This window comes from Oreochromis niloticus, linkage group LG23 (assembly GCF_001858045.2).
Source record: "Oreochromis niloticus isolate F11D_XX linkage group LG23, O_niloticus_UMD_NMBU, whole genome shotgun sequence".
Classification (NCBI taxonomy): Eukaryota; Metazoa; Chordata; class Actinopteri; order Cichliformes; family Cichlidae; genus Oreochromis; species Oreochromis niloticus.
Window position 1 is genome coordinate 14,621,312 of NC_031986.2, and position 19,148 is coordinate 14,640,459.

General features: G+C 38.9%; 2 protein-coding genes across 8 annotated transcripts; both read right to left on the reverse strand.

Moving 5' to 3' along the window:
• Positions 1-800: 800 nt before the first annotated feature.
• LOC102081223 (insulin receptor substrate 2-B) lies at positions 801-7,617 on the reverse strand. Its single transcript, XM_019352284.2, has 6 exons — positions 7,336-7,617; positions 3,596-4,088; positions 3,032-3,281; positions 2,445-2,694; positions 1,781-2,354; positions 801-1,582 (listed from the first exon to the last, which is right to left on the reverse strand). The coding sequence occupies exons 2-6, from the start codon at positions 4,060-4,062 to the stop codon at positions 1,174-1,176; spliced, it is 1,950 nt and encodes a 649-aa protein (XP_019207829.1). The 5' UTR covers positions 4,063-4,088; positions 7,336-7,617; the 3' UTR covers positions 801-1,173.
• An 811-nt stretch (positions 7,618-8,428) lies between these two features.
• On the reverse strand, positions 8,429-11,025 carry LOC112843779 (uncharacterized). Of its 7 annotated transcripts, XR_003216273.1 has the most exons (8): positions 10,734-11,025; positions 10,580-10,650; positions 10,404-10,483; positions 9,819-9,877; positions 9,677-9,742; positions 9,493-9,552; positions 9,274-9,405; positions 9,107-9,201 (listed from the first exon to the last, which is right to left on the reverse strand). XR_003216273.1 is itself a non-coding variant. In XM_025902786.1 (6 exons), the coding sequence occupies exons 1-6, from the start codon at positions 10,831-10,833 to the stop codon at positions 8,845-8,847; spliced, it is 612 nt and encodes a 203-aa protein (XP_025758571.1). In that variant the 5' UTR covers positions 10,834-11,025; the 3' UTR covers positions 8,429-8,844. The 7 variants fall into 7 exon arrangements, 3 of the variants coding, with proteins under 3 accessions (XP_025758571.1, XP_025758570.1, XP_025758572.1); XR_003216272.1 differs by lacking the exons at positions 9,107-9,201; positions 9,677-9,742 and adding an exon at positions 8,429-9,070; XR_003216271.1 differs by lacking the exons at positions 9,107-9,201; positions 9,677-9,742 and adding an exon at positions 8,429-9,094.
• Between the last annotated feature and the right edge of the window lie 8,123 nt (positions 11,026-19,148).

Genomic DNA, 19,148 nt, shown 5'->3' on the forward strand with positions numbered 1-19,148 from the left:
CATACCCCATGTCGACAAGTTTTCCTGCTGAGTTATATGTTATGATTTTTATGTTTAAGCATAAAAAACTTCCATAATAAAAAGCTGATGGTCACATCTGGATTTATTTGCAGTAACTGCTCTGCCAGTGTGCATTACAAAGACAGGCTCAGGCCTGCACTATATCAGAATCAATACTACAGTTACATCATTTTTTCTCATCCAGAGAAGAGCTTTGAGTGTCCTTCACCTATTCCTGAAGACTACTTAAAAGCTGCCTAAAATACTTCAGGCTGTGCTGAAGCAAACAAATACAACTTTTTTTGCGTTATATCCTGTATTTCCATGTATGCTTACAAATGGTTCATTGCACCCATTTTCCTAGCAAAATATAAAGAAATAAGGGGGTGGCTCAAGACTTTTGCACAATACTGCATGTTACAATACAACAGTGTTAGGTCATTGTCCTCATTGTAATGATGATGCAGGCATGGGAAATGTTCCTACATTTGAATTTAATTAAAGTAGTGTATAGTACTACACTTTATTTGAATGGAGAAAGGCCACACACAGTTGTGCATATGATATACATGTTTACAAATCCATGGACATGGCAGCATATTAAAAATCTATTTTGAAGCTAGAAATAACACTTGATTCCCTACCATTTTAAATATAGTTTTAATATGTTGTGTTAAAGTCTTGCTCGAGAACAGTTAGTCACGTGTCAACAGATGGATTAGATATAATGCATCACTTACATTTTATCAACTGGCATTTACAATTTTTACCAAACAGGGGGAAAAAACTTTTAGAAAAACTTAATTAATGTCATTTTATTTAACAATTTTTTTTCTCCACGTAACAGCAAGACTCCAAGCAGAAGAAACCCCCCAAAACAACACCCACTGACAAAAAGAGGCACACTGTGTGCTTTTACAGACAAACTGTAAAACAACAACTTTATTTTTCTCAAAAGTATACTCATTACTAAACTGTGTAAAGACATTAGTCCCAGATTCTCTTTTTATGTGCAACGACTGCAAGTGATCAAGTGCAACAAGTGTCAACAACAATCTCACTGAAATATTTCTTTTAATTTACCAAGTTTTTCATTTGTAAAGTGCACCATAAATAATCAGCTTTTCTTTACACTACTGAGATTCAAACAAAACATTAAATCATTACAAACACTCAGGATGCGTCCTCAGCTTGAAGGCAAGCAGGCAAAAACAATGACAGCCAGCATCTTCTAATACTAGACTGGTCTGGTACAGCTTGGAATTGACTAGACTGATCTGTATCCAAGTTGGAACTAGCCTGGATCGGCCCACTACAGCCTGATCCAAATGTGACAAATGGAATTATCAGGTCAGACCCATCAATGCTATCTAAAGGAGAAGTGACTCCAGTCTGTGCTGAGCTTTTACTGCCTTCCTGCTCTGCATCAACTTGTGGTTCAGTGGAGCAACTGATGCTCATCTGTGATTGGTCAGCTTCCATTTTTGACTGTTGGGCTGGTGTCATCAGCCAGTGTGGCCGACTGTGCTCATTGGTCAGATGATGAGGAGGGTCCAGGGGAGAGCTGCTGTCAGAGGAGGAGCTAAAACGACAAAAGTTTTACTCTAGAAATTACACAAGCGGCAGCCAAGGTTAACTAAAAAACAAAACAAGACAAAAAACTTGATCCATTCTGACATTTCTATGTGCGGTATCCTCTGTCAAATGTATTTCAGTCATTTTTTTTTCAAGATCCTACATTCTACTAGTACCAATATAGATTAAAAAAAAAAAAACTTGCCTGATGAATGATGTCTGCAGTGAAGTGGAGGATGAAGAGTAAGCTGGCTGGCTATTTTTATGTGGGCTTGCCATGGTGACATAGTCATCATGAGATAACACAGATGAGCTGCGGCTAACATGAGGGGACATGATCATGTATCCCAGCCCCTCCCTGTCTTCAACTGGCTCGGAGCCCTGCATCTCACAGGCTGTGGCACCACAGTGGTCCATCTTCATTTCCATGTCACTCCAAGTTTCAGAAATGGACCTATTCTGAGATCTGCAAGGGCTGAAATTAAAGCTTGAGCTTGGAGATGATTTAGGATTCGCTTCGTCTGGTTCGAAGGGCTTTACACAAGACTGTGCAGGACTAGTCTGTATGTCAGGACTTCTGGGAATCAAGGCTAAGGGGCGCTGTGGTCTTACATTCACCACTCTGTTTCTGTATTTAGGTCTGCAGCGTTTTGAAGCCAGAAGGCCTTTATTCTGACTCTGACTGGAGACTGGAGAGCAGCTCAAATCTGGAAGAACTCGTAGTGCCCGAACTGCCTCCCGAACTGCCTCGTGAATATGCTGGGCCAGTATTCGTTTTCCTGTAAAGAACATATACACCAGGATGAGTCACACTCTTTATTTTTATCCAGTCAGGCCTCAACACAACATTTTTTTGTTTGTTTAATTACCTTGGTCATTTGCTTCCATCCAAATCTCTCCAGGACCATTTGGTGCAGACCTGCCGAGCTCCAAGTAGAACAAGCCCTCCAAGTGCCCAAAGCGACGAACGCTCAGCAAAGGTATGGTGACGGATGGCAAATCATTTCCTGCACCCACTCTCACCAAGATCAGAGATGTTGCTGTCAGGCAGAGTCGATTCTCACCAGTGAGGGACTTGGAAGTACCCAGACCTCTGGGCTTCACCGTAATGGGCCAAACCTTAGACAATGTAAAAGAAACAGGTTGGAGCAAGACAACTGGGCGTTTTTTTTTAATTATTTTGAATTAGCTGAGGGTGTCAAAGCAGTCATCTGATGAAAATATGAATTGTGCACAGTACTTTTTTTTTTTTAAATCATTATCATCATCTTTTTTGGAGGCGGCACAGCACTTGTATGGCATAAATGTGTCCTATTGAAAATAAGGTTGTCATATTTGCCATTTCCAATTGATTCTGAGCATCAGGGAAGCTGCTTACTTTGATCAAGACATCATTAAATTCAGTAGATTTAATCAACTGTTTATGATCTTAACTACAACCAAAAATTGTTCTAACCTCTTTAAAGAAAGCAGCAGGGGGCAGAGTGCAATAGCCATCATCGTCTTCATCAGCCCCTTCGCCATTCTCTTCATCCTTTTGCTCTTCCTCCATCAGTTTCTTAAGGGCCACATACCAATCTTCCTGCTCCTTCTGGTCCTCCATCACCAACACCATGGTCTGATCCTTGGGATACAACGCCACAGTGTGGCCATTCCGGGAACTGGCAATCCGGCTCACGCCAAGACAGCACCGCAAGTAAATCACTCTGGGGAATTAAATACAGTTAGATTTTAATGCTTCTTCAGATGAAAATGGAAGTTTAGATTTGGACACATATTTTGAGTATCATACTTTTTAAATTTAGGACTACCTTTCTGATAGTTGAAATGTTTTTAACTGTATTATTATTTAGAGATTTATAAAGAAACTACTAAAAACATCAATTTGAGGGGGCCGTATTACAGTACATTTCACAACAAACAAATACACCAGTATAATAATTTTGTGCCACTTAATGTGACTTAATAGAAACTACGAGCCTCGGTTAGAGGCTTCACATATAAAGTCACTTTTACCAACCCTTGTTTGCTTGACCCAAACAACGCAGCTTTGCCAGAAGACTTCTCCTTTGCCATGAACTTCTCCTGGCTCTTGTACCACTCGAGTCGGCTCGGTCCAGTGTGACTCCCTGCTCTGAGGACAAAATATCTCTTGTGGTTCCGCTCCAGCTTCCCCAGGTAACCTTGTTTCACCACATCGGTCTGCGGCCCAGACGAGGTCATGAGGGCACCGGCCAGACGGCCCAGAGGGATGGAAGTTTGACCGGCACAGAAAAGTTCCTCATACAAATGAGGCGAAGGACCCTCATTCAACTGACGGCCCCCAGAGTCTTCATCATGGTCCATTTTACCATCATTCCAGAAAGGCTGCAGAGTTTTCACTGGCAGCCATGGTTGGATGGAGCTGCTGTCATGACATGAAAGAGGGGAATGGGAAGCAGGTGGAGATTTCCTTTGGTTGGTGAACCAGTCGTACCCTTCTGCCATTTCATTCAGGACAACCTTTAAACCTGCTGCATGCAGAGAGGTAAAGTAAAAGTGGAGTTAATGAGATAGCAGATGGGAGAGGCTCTCCCAACAATATTAATAATACTTAATTTAAAAAAAAAAACAAAAACAACTCAGTGAGTTGTGGCTCATTTTATTTATTGCTTCTAGAATTGTGAACCATTTACTTTATGATTTATGACAATATTCTAGTTTTGCATTTAAATATGATCAACACAAGTCACTGTATCTTTGCCCCCGTTTAGAGTCAAAGTCTAACAATGTATCCCACAGGTGTGAATAAAAATAAATCAGATTTTACAGTTTTTCCCACGAAACAAACATCCTCCATACACTGAAGTGTTTTGTTCAAATTTCTAATTGCTGGAGCCCAGCAGAGTACCAGTCTGAATAGTTGTTTGTTGTAAACCAGACAGTTGTTTTGTTTTAAACTGTGTGAATTTTCAGCAATACTGTTGACAAAAACCAGGGAAATGATGAAAAAGCAAAAATGCATGCAAAAACAAAGCAAATTACAGAAGGGAAATCAGAACTAAGAAATTAACAGTAAACAGAATCACAAATGTTCAGATGCAACACCTGCATTAACAACATGCAGGTGTTCTGTAACCAGACTATGAGTTTGAACTTGGAGACTTTCAGCTGGTGAAGTTATCTTTCCTGTGACCACAGAAATCTGGTGGGTAGATGAACTAAAGATACAAAGCTGAGCCAGGCTAACTTAATTTATAAAGCACCTTAAAAACAGTAACAATTATATATAAGAAAAAAATAAAAAATAAAAAGTGCAAGACACAAAAACATGGATTGAAAACAATAAAATAAAACAATAAAATCAACATTTCACACTTGGTCGAAAGCCACACAGTAAGGTGGGTCTTCCAAGCTGATTTAAAAATCCCTTTGAATGCAGACTAAGCCTACGTGTTAATTCTGTTTTAATATTTATTCTCGTCCTGCTCTCAGAGTTTTAAACTATGCAAATATGTGAAGCGTTCACATATTCATAGACAGTGTTGGGGAGTAACGGAATACATGTACCGCCGTTACGTATTCAGAATACAAAATATGAGTAACTGTATTCCGTTACAGTTACCGTTTAAAAAGGTGGTATTCAGAATACAGTTACTTTGTTGAAATAAATGGAATACACGGCGGTACTTCCCTGTTTCATATTGTCGCGGGTCAGGATTATTTGGGTTTGTTTGACAGCTACGTAATGTTGTTCCAGGCGGCAGCGTTACGGTTGCCATGGTTACAGGGTGACGCGCTCTCTCTCTGCGTGTTTCCTGGGTGAGAGAGCGCTTTTTTGTTGTTGTTGTTGTGCTAAGCTAAAAGGCAGAATGCTACAGGCATGGCCCTAAAGAATGTAGCCTGATGGGCAGTGTAGTCCGTGCTGCAGGGAGAATGGACTGCCATACCCGTTATGTGTCTGTGAGCGAGGGAGGGAGAGAAAGGAAAAGTCCGAGCTGTCACGGAGCAAAAACGGGAGCTGGAAGCATGTAAATATAATAATAACCACTGCAGCCAAGAAGAGTGCCTGACGAGCCCATTTGTAAGTAAGCTATTAAGACTCAACTGTACACTGTGTTCGTGTTTTCCTCCGGAAAAAATAAGTTCCGTTGGAGAAGCCTTTCAACGCCTCTCTCTGTCTCCCGCAAGCAAAGTTGACCCAGACAACAAAGTAAAGCTAGTTTTCGGCTACCAGCCCGACACGAACCCGACGTATTAGCCAGAGGTCCCTTTACTACGTTTCGGAGCCGCGGACCTTCAGTAACAGTAATAAATCACAGCAATAGGACATTCATGTAGTTGTAAACAGCATGATAATATATTAAGTATTCCAAAGTATTCAGAATACGTTACTCTCATTGAGTAACGTAACGGAATACGTTACAGAATACATTTTGGGGCATGTATTCAGTATTCTGTAGTGGAATACATTTTAAAAGTAACCTTCCCAACACTGTTCATAGAGCACTTTTAATACTAAACTACTGTAAAGTGCTTTTTCTCTCACTCAGCTGCTTTGTCTGCAGCAGCAGTGTTGCTTTCAGTCTGTATTGGGCGTAACGGTTTCATATCTTTCCTATAGTATAATTTTATCTTCAGTTCTGCTGCCAGTAAACATGATTTTTGTGATTGGGTTAACTTAGCAATCTGATAACCAGCACTGTGTGCCTGTTCCCGCTGATTGCTGATGTTACACTAAAGAGAAGCCAGATAACGGAATGGCACCCTGGGTATGATGAAATCAGTCTTTAGTACAGGGAACAGATCATTACTGAAGACTATCAAAACAAACAACAGACACTAGATGATGAGATTTTCCTTCATAAAGCATTTTGAGCATTATCACAGCTGCACAAGGTATTACAACCTACTGAATTCAGCTCAAGCTCCCCCAAGAACTCCCTTTTAAACTAAGGTCTCTTTATGATGCAAGCTTTCAGCAGATCAATATTAGAATGGATTGCTGCCTATGGTTTTAAAGAATGTCTAATATGATAGTGGAGTTCAACGCGCACATACCAGAGCCAGTCACAATACCCTGCAAATTATGAAACATGCTATAGCAATGCATAGGGTCAGTGGGGTTCATCAGAGGGTGGGTATTAGCAGCAGTGAGGCCCTTAGGTTCATGGCCAAATGTCTCAGGTCAGCAGATGGTCAGTGCAATAAGGTCCTACACCCAAAGAACGATTCGTTCCATTCTCTCCATTTTATAGCCTCCATAACTAAGGTCAGTTAGCTAAGATGATAGCAAAGCAGCAGGAATGTCCATTTCGTAACACAAAGCAAAGCAAAAATATATTGATGACTCTAACCTGGAAAGAAGCAAATAACAACTGACACGGAAAAGTAATAAGATTTCTGGATACCGTTAACTAATTTGTCTGTTTCTTTTGGCATTCTAAGTTCTCCATAGAAAGTAAGCCTTGGAGGAAAATCACTCAGTGCTTTATGTAAACGAAAAAAAGGAGAATAAGCCGAGGGCAAACTACTTAGAGTGCTAAAAACACGACTGTTCAGCTAATTTGTGGAGTAAAATCTTTTGAGTACAACAAATATGACAAATTACAGATTTTCGAGGTAAAACACGCAACTTTTTAAATGTACTAAAATAAAACTACACATTTGTGTATAGTACAATTTAGGGTCTCGCTTTTATCGGAGTTTACAGCTTCTTCCCATCAGCTAGCAGTGTTATCCATTGTGGAGGTTTCCCACATTTCTTTGAGTGAAACTTACCTCTGGCAGGGAGCTATAAATATAACACCTGTAAGTACGCGCTTTCCCGGCTGCTTCCCGGCTTTCATATCACGCCGCTGTTTCCAAAACCATTTCCCGTCACTCTCCGGCCTCAGCGCGTTTGTCCCTCAGGTGCTCCGAGACTCCAATCAGTGTGGCCTTCAGGGGTCTCTCGTGAAAAACACAACTGTATGAAACCATACAGTCCATGGTGGGAAAGAAAAGAAAATAACTGGACAGATGCGTTGTAGTACAGAGCAAAGTCAATAGCTTGGCTGTATTGAGCTTTAAATCTGAGCTTTCAGTATTATGAAAGTGACAGTTTTACCTGGCTTAATCACCATGGTAATTTATGCTGTGAATTAGAGGCGAGCAGTTCGAAACAAATATAACCTGATACTGGAGCAGCTTAGACTACGAAGCAGGATTTTGGCTCATCCAGGTAACTTCAGGGTTACCTATACTATGAAGGGGGTTCACTTCTCACACGGTCAAATCGCCATGGTAATTTATGCTGTGAATTAGAGGTGAGCAGATCGAAACAAATACTGCTTCAATCTATTGTATCAATACCAACACATATTGGGTCCATACTAGCATAACAGAGTTGATAATTTGTTTAAATCCTCTATGTCCACTATGTAGCCCACTGTAGCTATACTATGAAAAATGTGAGAACTTTTTTGCACTGACCATCACATCTATTTTATTTATAGCCTCACTTTTAAACAATGAAAGTTAACACAAACTCCTTAAGAGACAGGTATGTTTACATTTCAGGTCTCCAAAAAACCCAGTTTCAAAAAACATGAAAACCTGAGGTGTGTTTTGTTGTGTTAACGGTGATTTAGTGCTCATTAAAATGTGTTAAGAATTTGCAAATTGATGATTAATCTCATAAGTCATGACGCACTGCTCCCCCAGACATAAGCTGCCTGCCTTTGTAAAATAAAAATATCAGTACTGGTACTGGCCATGTAATTACTTAGCATCGGATCAGTACCAAAATTTGCACTATTGCACATGCCTGCCTTGAACCTAACCTGCACCAGAGCAGATTAAACTCTATCTTAGAGATTAACAGGTATAAAATTGCTGCCTACTGACCCATCAGTTCTACAGAATATAGTATCACTATCCCTGGAAGATCTTTCAGATCTCTGTGCATGACACCCTGATTAGAATTTTTTTTCATTCCCAGATGAGCATCTTGTTGAATGTCACCATTACCAACAACACACTCCAACCTTATACAAATCAAATATAACACAGCGAGGTTGTGCTTTTCACATCAGACCAATCTCTTTGTGTGGCAATTCGCTTTGTTACCATCAGGGGTTTCCTGTATGACACATGACTGTCTGTGCACCAGTTAGAAAGATTTATTTTTCTCTTAAACATCAGCTACAAAATTTTGTACTATTCCAAATAAGAAATCTCATAAACTAAGAAGGAGTATTAAAGAGGAATTCTGTAGCACAGCAGGCGATTGATGTACAAATCCTTCAGTTATACTTCATGATTATACTTGGAATTGTTGTTGCTGTAATTAAACTTCCCCTTCTCTGGGTGGACATGATTCAAATCCTGGTTCCAGTGCCTGCATAGACTCAAGGTATCATCAGAGAGAGCATGTGGCATCATTGTGGCATGTGTTGTTCTCCATAATATTGCCTCTCTTAGCAGCACCCTGCCATATGAGTGGATGAACCTGGGGAAGAGGATCCTGTTCACCCTGAAGATGTTCATGATGCAAGAGCTGTCAGAGAAACAACTTTGCTACAATCTCTTTTCAGATTAGTTTCCCCACCCCCACAGGATAAATAAGGACTCCTTATTCACATTTCATTTGTTCTTCTTTATTTCCTACAAATACAAAACCAACCATTATCATTTGTGTATTTATCAGAGAGTAATCACCTGTAACATGTTACCCACCTCTAACTGGTGCTCCAGTAATTCAATTTCCAGATCTGTCTTTCTAATCTGACGATCCAAGTATGTGATTTCTTTGTCAGTTTTTGTCATTGTTTGGATGAGGTGCATTTTGTATATTTCTTTAACTGGTAACTGTAAAATGTAAGAATGGCTTGAAATTCATGCATGGTGCAGTTTAAATAAAGTTCAGAAAATGCAGAATGGCATTGAACGTCTCACTTTGTTAATATGTGCTGGGGTAGTTGATGGAGCTTCCTCTTGATAATGTTCGGCCTTGCTCTGTTAATTTAAAAGAAAAAAACGTGAATATGAAGATTGTTTTCCAGTCATCGTCATCACTTGACTGCACATTTCAAATACAAGAACACAAACTAAAACATATCTCTACTGTTATGATGTGTACCTCACTAGGTCTATCTGGATCTATCTCAGCGGATAATGTATCCTTATCATCATCTTCGTCTGCTTCCTGTGATGAAGAGCAACATTCTGTTTTAGAAACCTTTCTTTAGAAACATATCACAAGCACTCAGTGCCCTACTTACAGATGGAAGGGTTGGAAATGCTTCTGCTGAAGTAGGAGTCTCAACAAGGCCATCAGCAACTGTTGAAATAAATATGCAGATGTGTTATAGCACATGATGGCATTCTGAATAAGTCAGCAGGGAACAGCATTCCTAAGTAATAAAGACATTATGGAAAATGCACTAGTAACAAGGATCAGTACTACACTGCTGATGAAGAAATTTAGCTACTGTTTCACCAAATGTACTGAACCTTTAGTTGAGACAATGCAGACAGAAATTATCCCATTTCAAAGACTCGTGAATTCTGTGTAATTTGTAGTATAACTCACTGAAAAGAGTCTGGCTTTAGATGGTTCCTGAAGTATTGCTTCTTTTTAGTTTTTTTTAAAGAGATGGAAATAAATTAGTTTTTTTTTGTTTGTTTGTTTTGCATTGCATTTGAACCTTTATGTTTGCCTTTTATTTCACTCAGTGATTCATTTAATTCACTTTTTACTTTCACTTTAACTTGGTGGTAAACAAGGAAATGAGAATTTCATCCCACATATTCAAATTTCATGTATGTGTGTGCTATAAATAATTACATTTTATGCAGACACTTACTCTTGGCAAGCTCTTCTGCCTCAGCATGGATGAAGGTGCCCCTTCAACCACTTTGCGAGCCTCTGCCTTCTTTCTGTTAGCTAAGTTGAATCCATATGTTAATCTTAGCAGGATATTAGGCCTGTGGGTTTATAAAAAATTATAGACTCATATACAAAAGCAAAAGTGGGCCTTACCTGTTTGAACTATGTTTTTATATTTCATTTTCAGCTGCTGCCAAGTCCTTTTTGTTCCCGTGGGATTGCACCTTAATTAAAATTATGAGTAAAAATTCGCCTGTAAATGCATCTCAGGATTCACATGTATTTACTATTTACCGATTCAACTTACGCATTTACCCGCGCTGCAATTCTCTCCCACGCCAGTTCTCTCTCCTTTGCTGCTGCAGCCGTGTTGCCTTTCTTCCTAAAAATGTGTTCGTACTCGCCATATACACCCAGCAGAATATCTATTTCAAGTGGGGTGAAGTAAGCCGAGCGTTTTCTCTGCCCGGTTTCCATGTTGAATCATAGGATCTGTTGATGATGGATTTTTTTTTATTATTGGTATCACGCACGCGCTTACCTCAGGGTGGGCATACTCAGAGTTGATTAAACTAACTCTGATCAGCTGTTCCGGACGCTCAGCGTTTATCAACTCGGAGTTTCTTTTGAGTTTGTTGATCTCCCTTCCTGGACAAGAGCCCCGCTATACAGTGTTATCATTATTATTATTATTATTATTATTATTATTATTATTATTATTATCATTATTGTTGTTGTTGTTGTTGTGGATAAATTGTGTGTTTGTATTCAGAGTTACTTCATGTATTTCCATGGACATAAAACACTCCGTGGTTCTTACAGTGATGACTGACATGCCTCATGCTGAACACTCCTGATATGAAAATCTCTTTTTACTTGGATGGGAGACCGCTTCGGCACTTCTTTCTACAAGCTGCAGAAGGCGCTGTTGCTCCTTTTACACATGCTACAGTGTCACATGTTTTTATTGCTGCATGAAGATTATAAGTATCATTATATTCTGAGTTTCTTTTACATGTTTTTGTGCACCTGCCAGTTTAAAGGCACATTTATTTCAGCATTTTTATGTCAGTTAAAACAAAGTCCATTGTTGCATATTACAGAAAATATTATGTAATTGTCTGAAGCACACTGGGGGAAAAAAAGATGACGTGTTCATGATCACATCGAACAACAAGCTGTAACCATTTCTTAATTAAGGTGTTGTACACTTTAAAACACAATGTATAACAATGGGAGTCGTATGTGAAATGCAGATGTGGCATTGACTCAGTGACTTTGAATAATTCACAGTGCAGAGCTGTCTGTTACTTATCTTAGATTAATGGTGTGACAACTTTCCAAGAGAAAAAACTTTTGGAGAAATTCTGGAGGATGCCATTTAAATTAACATGTCAAATACTGTTAAAATCCTTTTTGCTATAAATCATACATACCAGTAAATACGTTTCCTGGTAATATTCTGCTTCCTCTAATCTGTATCTTCAGTTTCACTTTTTAAATTAGTTGATCGAACTCATGCCGTTCCGCAGGGCATTTTGCATCCACATAAGATGAACTGTTCAGATTGTAACTCTGTTATACAGCATCCACTTTGACTGGGAGCTTTTGAGCAAACAAAGTTGTCATTTTTAATATTTAATATCTAAATAATTTGTGGTGAGAGAACACACAAGCCTTCATACTACAGCTATACTTTAGATGAGGTCACCTCCTTGGTGTTGTTTTCTGAGGCTGCCAGCGTGGTTGATTTGGCTTGTTGCTTCAGGCGAGGTCAGATAACACTTTTTAGTTGTTCTGTTGAAGAAGACAAAGATAAAAGAGTAAAAATTCAACCACTTTCTTTCACTGTATGACATGATGTCCTCCTTGTTTTACATAATTAATTTGCATGTCTCTCATGTCTACAGCTGTTTTAACTGATTTCTGTTTAGTTATTCATTAAACTTCATTCAAATTGAATCTATAAACTAGACATGTCCAGCCACCTGGATTTTACTTAAATGAGCTCAATGCAACCTTTCAGAGACATTCCTTCACTGATGACCTTCATCAGCCATTGCTTAGAAAGCTAACTCCTGTGAGTCAACCAGCTGACTGACTGACCAACCAACCAACCAACCAAGTGACCAATTAAACGTTCATCACCTGGGCAAGAAATATGGTAAGCAAACCTTCCTCTGGCGCATTGTCAGATTTAAGAAAGATACTATAAAAATTTACCCATATGTCATGATAAATATGCTACAGAACAAGTCTTTATTATTATCGTCATTACTTTTGACTGGTGTAACAACTGGACTGGTGGTAGATAAAGGTAGAGAGAGTGTCTGTCTCCTGAACCCAGACTGGGAACAGGGTCAACAGGAGAGGGATCTGATAGTTGAAGGCTCTGCTTCCCATTCTGAGCTGAGGCTCCCACTTTAGGAGCCTCAGCTCAGCCTGTTGTCTGAGGATAAAGTGCTCTGTTGGGATAACATCTGCAAGAGTGTGAATGTTAGATAGAACACACTTACTTAAAAAAAAGCAAAGAAAAAAGTCCCAATGTGAATGAGGAAAGTTTTATACAGCGCTTTGAGTGCTCAGGTAAAGTTGAAAAGAACTGTATAAGAACCAGTCCATTTATCATATTTCATTATGAACCCATCAAGATGTAATGTATTGACTGGAATATATATATATAGATATATATATATCTATATCTATATATATATATATATATATATATATATATATATATATATATATATATTGGTACTTTAACTTGTTAGTTACTGTTCTTACTGTCTTGGAGCAACTGTGGCCACAAATTTCCTATAAGCTAATATGGTAGAAATATGATCTGTCTTACTTGTTTGGTCCTCTTACTATTGAGCTTTTGATCAACTGAAGGCTTTTCAGGGAGTTTTTAGGACAACTTAATAAAAACATATTCCTATAATGCAGCTTAGAAGTAAAGTGTGCGGACTAATGTTTTAACCTTACTCCGAGACAGGATGCTCCTAAGGTGGCAATACTGCAGATTTATTAAGATTTTATTTTACTGCATGAGTTATCCTAGTAAAATGTTACTAAGCAACACAACCCAGAGCACTCAAATATATTTAATATTTTTTGCAATAATATGTGCTTTCTCTGGATAAAATTCTTAACCAAAATATTATTTCTGTTTTTTGTTCACCAGGTAATAATGAGGGTCTTGTTTATTTGTTTGTTGCTCTTTGCCACTAAGAGTTCACAGTTTGAAGAAGATCGCTATGGCAAGTTTAGAAGACAGCACATAGACGGCAAGATGACTGAGAAGAAATGTGATAAGGTTATAAAGAAGAAAGAAATCTGGAATGATAACAACAGCTGTAAAGCCACCAACACGTTCATCCTTGATAATCCAAGTGAGGTCAAAAACATTTGTGTCAAAGGAAAATTTGATGAAAATCTTCAAATGACAAAAAGTCACAAAAAGTTCAGAGTTGTTAAATGTGTACTAAAGAATGAGGGAGCCAAAAAACCCAGATGTCAGTATAAAGGTAATCTCCTTACTGACAGATATGTCGCTGTTGCTTGTCAAGGTGATTTACCTGTACACTTTGCAGGTGACATTATGGTCTTAAATGATATGAACAACTAGATTTAGTATGTTCAGGAAAGCCCCAAACATTTTTTTTTCTTTGGTGGAGGCAAAAATTCACTGTGAAGACTGTAAGCATGTAGCTAAACACACAATGAACTTTATTCTCTCTAAAAGTGAAATGTAATCACAGAACACAACTATTGTTTATACTCAAGTTGTGTTGAATTCAGCGGTTAAGTTAAAGTAATTTCTCTAACATGCAATTGTAAGTCATCATCACCTGTGCTTACTCAAAGATGTGTGAAACAGAGGTGACTGTCTTCCAAAATTTAAAAACAATGACCTGATACAAAACACAAAATTATATTTTAATAAGAAAATCGAGCTTGTCATCATTGAGCTGCACTTTCTCTAAATGCAATAGCTTTTTGAAAATTAAAATAAAATATCTAAACATTTTTCCACAACATTCCAAAATTTGTTTCATATTTTTTTATTTCAGTCAATCTGGTTATTCCATATTTGCTATTCATGAAAAATGATTTTAAAAAAAGATTAAAAAACGGATTACCTCATCGTGACTAATCTTGAAAAAAAAAAAGCAGGATAAAAAACTGCTAAAGACTTGTACTTGTTATAACTGAGTTGATGTTAGCATTAAAACTGTGCAATTACACCAAAGAGAAAAAAATAGCTAAACATTATGGAGAAAGCCTTCTTGCGACCACAGCTTGCAAGCAGACTTGCATAATTTTAAAAAATGGTATATAAAAATATGAGCTAGCTTATATTATGTAGCATTTGCTCTACAGTAACAGAGTATGAACCAGCTTCAGCTTCACAAGCAAACCTTGCAAATGCACCATCATGCTCCACTTTGATTTTTCTCATCAGTAGTTCCTCCTATGCAGTCCCTCAACTGTGGCGGGTGACGCAATGCCAAACACTCCACTGACCACAAAGCCACCTGTGCAGACCAGTGTGGGCTATGATTTAATCTCAGCAGTCCTGTGTTAAAAAATGTGTTCTTGTTGTTAATGTTCTGAGTAAAATTGAGTGTTTCTGTGATACTCGTTACTGCCTGGAGGATGGGCCAAGAGTAGTGTTATATTCACACACACATTTCAATCATACTGAACACACATGAACTGTTTCTCTGTTAGTCACACAACGGGGAAGAGTGTTGCTGCTTTCTGGTTTGCTTTGTTTTTAACCTAAAAATCAAACCGAACACTGTTAACCAACCTTTGATTTTAGCAGCACTCAAAGGTCCTGCTACTCCAGAAGTTTTGCCTCTTGTGTTTTAAAAAAATAAAATGCTTGTTGCTATTGAACAGTAAAGAAAAACTTATAAAACCAAGCTGTTGTTCTATTATTTGCCTTTATCCTAGCTCAGCCGGCACAGAGTAGCCACCTTTGCACTTTTATTTTATGTCTGGCAAAGACAAAAACAAGATCAAGGATCACTTTAAGCTTTTTACTCTCAAAGGTGCAACAATACTATAACACCAGTTTGTATGTAAGGTTTATATTAATTAAATATATATATATTAAACAGGGTTTAATATGATGTCGGCCAACTCTTTGCTTTGTGTTTATGGGTATTTTTGACCTGTCTTCCAGAAGTGCATTTGTGTGGACAGACACTGACGTTGGACGGGAAGACTTGGCTCGCCTCTGTGAAGGCCAGTCAAGTCTTCCACACCAAACTTGCTCATCCATGTCTTTATAGATCTTACTTTGTGCACTGGTGTGGAGTCATGTTGGAACAGGAAAGGGCCATCCTCAAACTGAAATGATCCAAAATGTCTTGGTTTGCTGAAGCATTAACACTTCCTTTCACTAGAACTAAGGCTACGTTCACACTGCAGGCGAAAGCGCATCAAATCCGATTTTTTTGACCCTATGCGACCCATATCTGATCATGGTATGACAGTGTGAGCGGTACAAATCCGATATTTTCAAATCCGATCTAGGTCACTTTCGTATGTGGTCCTGAATCCGATACATATCCGATGTTTTAGAAAGCGACTGCTGTGTGAACGGTCATGTTGCATTAAATCCGTCTTTTACAGCATACACCACGTGGTGTATGCTGTACAGTGCAGCGAGGAATGCCCAGACCTCTACATTGGAGAGACCAAACAGCCACTTCACAAGCGCATGGCACAACATAGAAGAGCCACCTCCACAGGACAAGACTCAGCAGTCCATCTGCATCTAAAGGATAAAGGTCACTCTTTCGAGGATGCCAATGTTCACATATTGGACAGAGAGGACAGATGGTTTGAAAGAGGAGTGAAAGAGGCCATCTATGTCCACTGTGAGCGACCATCTTTGAACAGAGGCGGTGGCTTACGACACCAACTGTCTGCCATCTATAATCCAGTTTTGAGTTCCCTCCCCAGACGCCTTAACGCCCACTCACATCCTGGGCCATCTGACCCCAGGAAATCACATGACAAGGTGGGGCCAGGTTTCACAATGAGCTCACCCGAAACCCTGGCTGATTAGGTACCACACCCGCTTTCACACCTTGGCTCATGTGATTAGAGGATCACCAGGGGGTCCTTTGTCCCTCTTTGGGGGGATACTCCCACTGGGTTTAAATCTGGGACTCTCGGCCATTTGACCTTAGAACTGAAGAAGCTTCTCGGATGAGAGGTGAAACGTCTTCAAGCAACTCAAAGAAGTCCAGACGCTTTTCTTTGCAAACTCCTTTGACTACGATGACCTGGATGACTGAGAACCTTCACAGACAATTTAACAAACTGTTATCCTTGGATTCTGAGCCTCTTATCAGCATTTAATTTCAATGCCACTGCTGGCTGACTGTATTTTGTTTGGTGAACAACAAGCACTAGTGAACTGAAATACCTTGGCAATTGAGTAGAGTGCAGCCAAAGTTAAAGGTGAACCTGAAGAAATGCAAAGACACCCACAGGAAGAAGCTGGAGGTCAAACTCAATGAAAACAACAAAAAGTGGAGGTGTGAACTGAGAAAACTGATGAGAACCAGTGGCCAACCTGGACAAAACAAATGAACTCTTAATGATTTCTGCAAGAGGTTTACAGGGTCACAGCCCTCTCCTGCCTATACACACCCAGACTGCTTTCAACGATGTTTCCCTTCCATTTTAACTCAGATGAACGCTTTGGCTCGGATTACCCCACCTCTGACAAACATTACTGTTTTACTGTAACTTTTGGCCAAGTTAGGAGGAGGGGGAGCTGGAAAAACTACATGAGAGCAAACCTGCAGGCCGAGATGGCCTCCTGTTTGTGAGCCCAATAGTAGTATAACATAAAAGCTAGAACAGCTTTTTATTGTCATTGTAGAATGTACAAGAAAATTGTGTGTGCCCCACACCAACTCTGGAATTACTGGAATAAAACATAAGAAATAGACAACAAATGAGTGTCTCAAATACGTTTTAAATTAATTATTTGTTATCTTTTGATTTACAGTTATTTTCACTTTCTTATGTGTTAGTTTTGGTCTTCAGTTAAAATCATCTGAAGCTGGTGACTGGCAAGGTTCATGAAGAAGAAAATCCAATCTGCATCCACAAAACTTTCACTGACTCAGCAAACATATAGATTGTTTTTCACAAAGTAAATGATTTTCTGCTTTTCTATATGACTTGTGGACTTCAGCCTAACAGCCCTATCAACTACTGGTTACTGGTCTGGTCTTGTAATCCATACCATTAAGCTGCATTCCTTTCCTCACTCCAACAGTAAATACGATGAAATTCAACACAGCAGTATTTTGTTTTTTGTTTTTTTCAAATATATTATTTCTTGCCAAAACTCATCTGTTACCTACTTCAACTATAATGCAACATAAACACTTAAAGATATGACATTGTGCTCTTTTGTATTCAAATACAGAGAAACAGAGAGGGCGAGCTGGCTGCAGACGTCTGGTAAACTCAGTCTTCCTGACTTAACAGCTAAAATTTTCTCTTCAGCATTCACAATGCTGACAAAAGTGACATTGGTAGAGGCAGTTTCTTAAATTAATCTAAAAATAAGTAAATACACGTTTTATACGACTTTTCTATCTAAACATAGTGGTGGTATCAGTAGTGATGCTGGCAGTTATTCAAATAAAATTTGAATAATGAAAACTGGAGTACCGTGTTGTATCTGCACAGAGATAAGTAACAGGCAGGTTGCTGTCTGAGACACTGAAGTTCACTGACCTGACAACACATCACAGACAGAATAACCCTGGACAAACTGTCAGTCCATCCATGGTGAATATATAAAGACAGACAACCATTTGCACTCATATTCACACCTATGGTCAATCTAGACTCAGGAGTTGGACTAAGTGGACTGTGGGAGAAACCAGAGTTTGCAAAGAGAACATGCAAAGGCCTCAGCCTGGATTTGAACCAAGGATTTTCTTGCTGTGAGGGACAGTGCTAACCAGTGCAGTAATTTCTTGAAATACTTGACTGAAAGTGAGGCCATGAACTCCATAAAAAGGCTTTGCAGTTCATGTGCCAGTTAAAAGTGGCACAGCAGGTTCAGTGATTAAACTCCTTTACAAGAGTCTTATAGCCTGGAAAATGATCTATCCGATTTGAATATTGAAAACTGTTGTGAACTATTGTTCAGACAGAGCTCCTTGGTAAGATATTCAAGTTCACTGAACCAACAACACATCAGCAGAATTTATGCGACACAATGTTTAAACATGTAAAAAAAAAAAAAAAAGTGCTGTTTCAGCATGATCATTAACAGAGAAGACGTCTTCTGACCTTTGTATTCAGACCTCACATATTGTCCAGGAGTGTAGTGAAGATAATGATCAGTGAATGACCATAAAAAACTACATCTCTAAAAAGAACTGAAGAGTTTGATGAAATTAAATTCAAATGTATTTTAAATTCTCTAACAAAGATACACTACCTTTTCAAAAGAATTTACTCACCAATTCAAATCATTGAATTCAGGTTATTCAATCACTTTCATCACCACAGTTGCATAAAGTCAAGCACCTAGGTGTGCAGTCTGCTTCTACAAACATTTGTGAAAGAACGGGCCACTTTCAGGTGCTCAATGAATTTCAGTGATGTACTGTGATAGGATGTCACCTGTGCAACATGCCTCATGCATGCTGAAAATCTGTTTGTACTT

Coding starts and splice junctions, on each gene's coding strand:
- LOC102081223 (XM_019352284.2), bottom strand. CDS start 4,062: ATGGCAGAAGGGTACGACTGGTTCACCAACCAAAGGAAATCTCCACCT. Junction 3,282..3,595: donor TTTGGGTCAAGCAAACAAGG/GTTGGTAAAAGT, acceptor TTAATTCCCCAG/AGTGATTTACTTGCGGTGCT. Junction 2,695..3,031: donor CTGCTGCTTTCTTTAAAGAG/GTTAGAACAATT, acceptor ACATTGTCTAAG/GTTTGGCCCATTACGGTGAA.
- LOC112843779 (XM_025902785.1), bottom strand. CDS start 10,903: ATGGAAACCGGGCAGAGAAAACGCTCGGCTTACTTCACCCCACTTGAA. Junction 10,651..10,733: donor ATTGCAGCGCGGGTAAATGC/GTAAGTTGAATC, acceptor ATTTTAATTAAG/GTGCAATCCCACGGGAACAA. Junction 10,484..10,579: donor TAAAAACATAGTTCAAACAG/GTAAGGCCCACT, acceptor GATTCAACTTAG/CTAACAGAAAGAAGGCAGAG.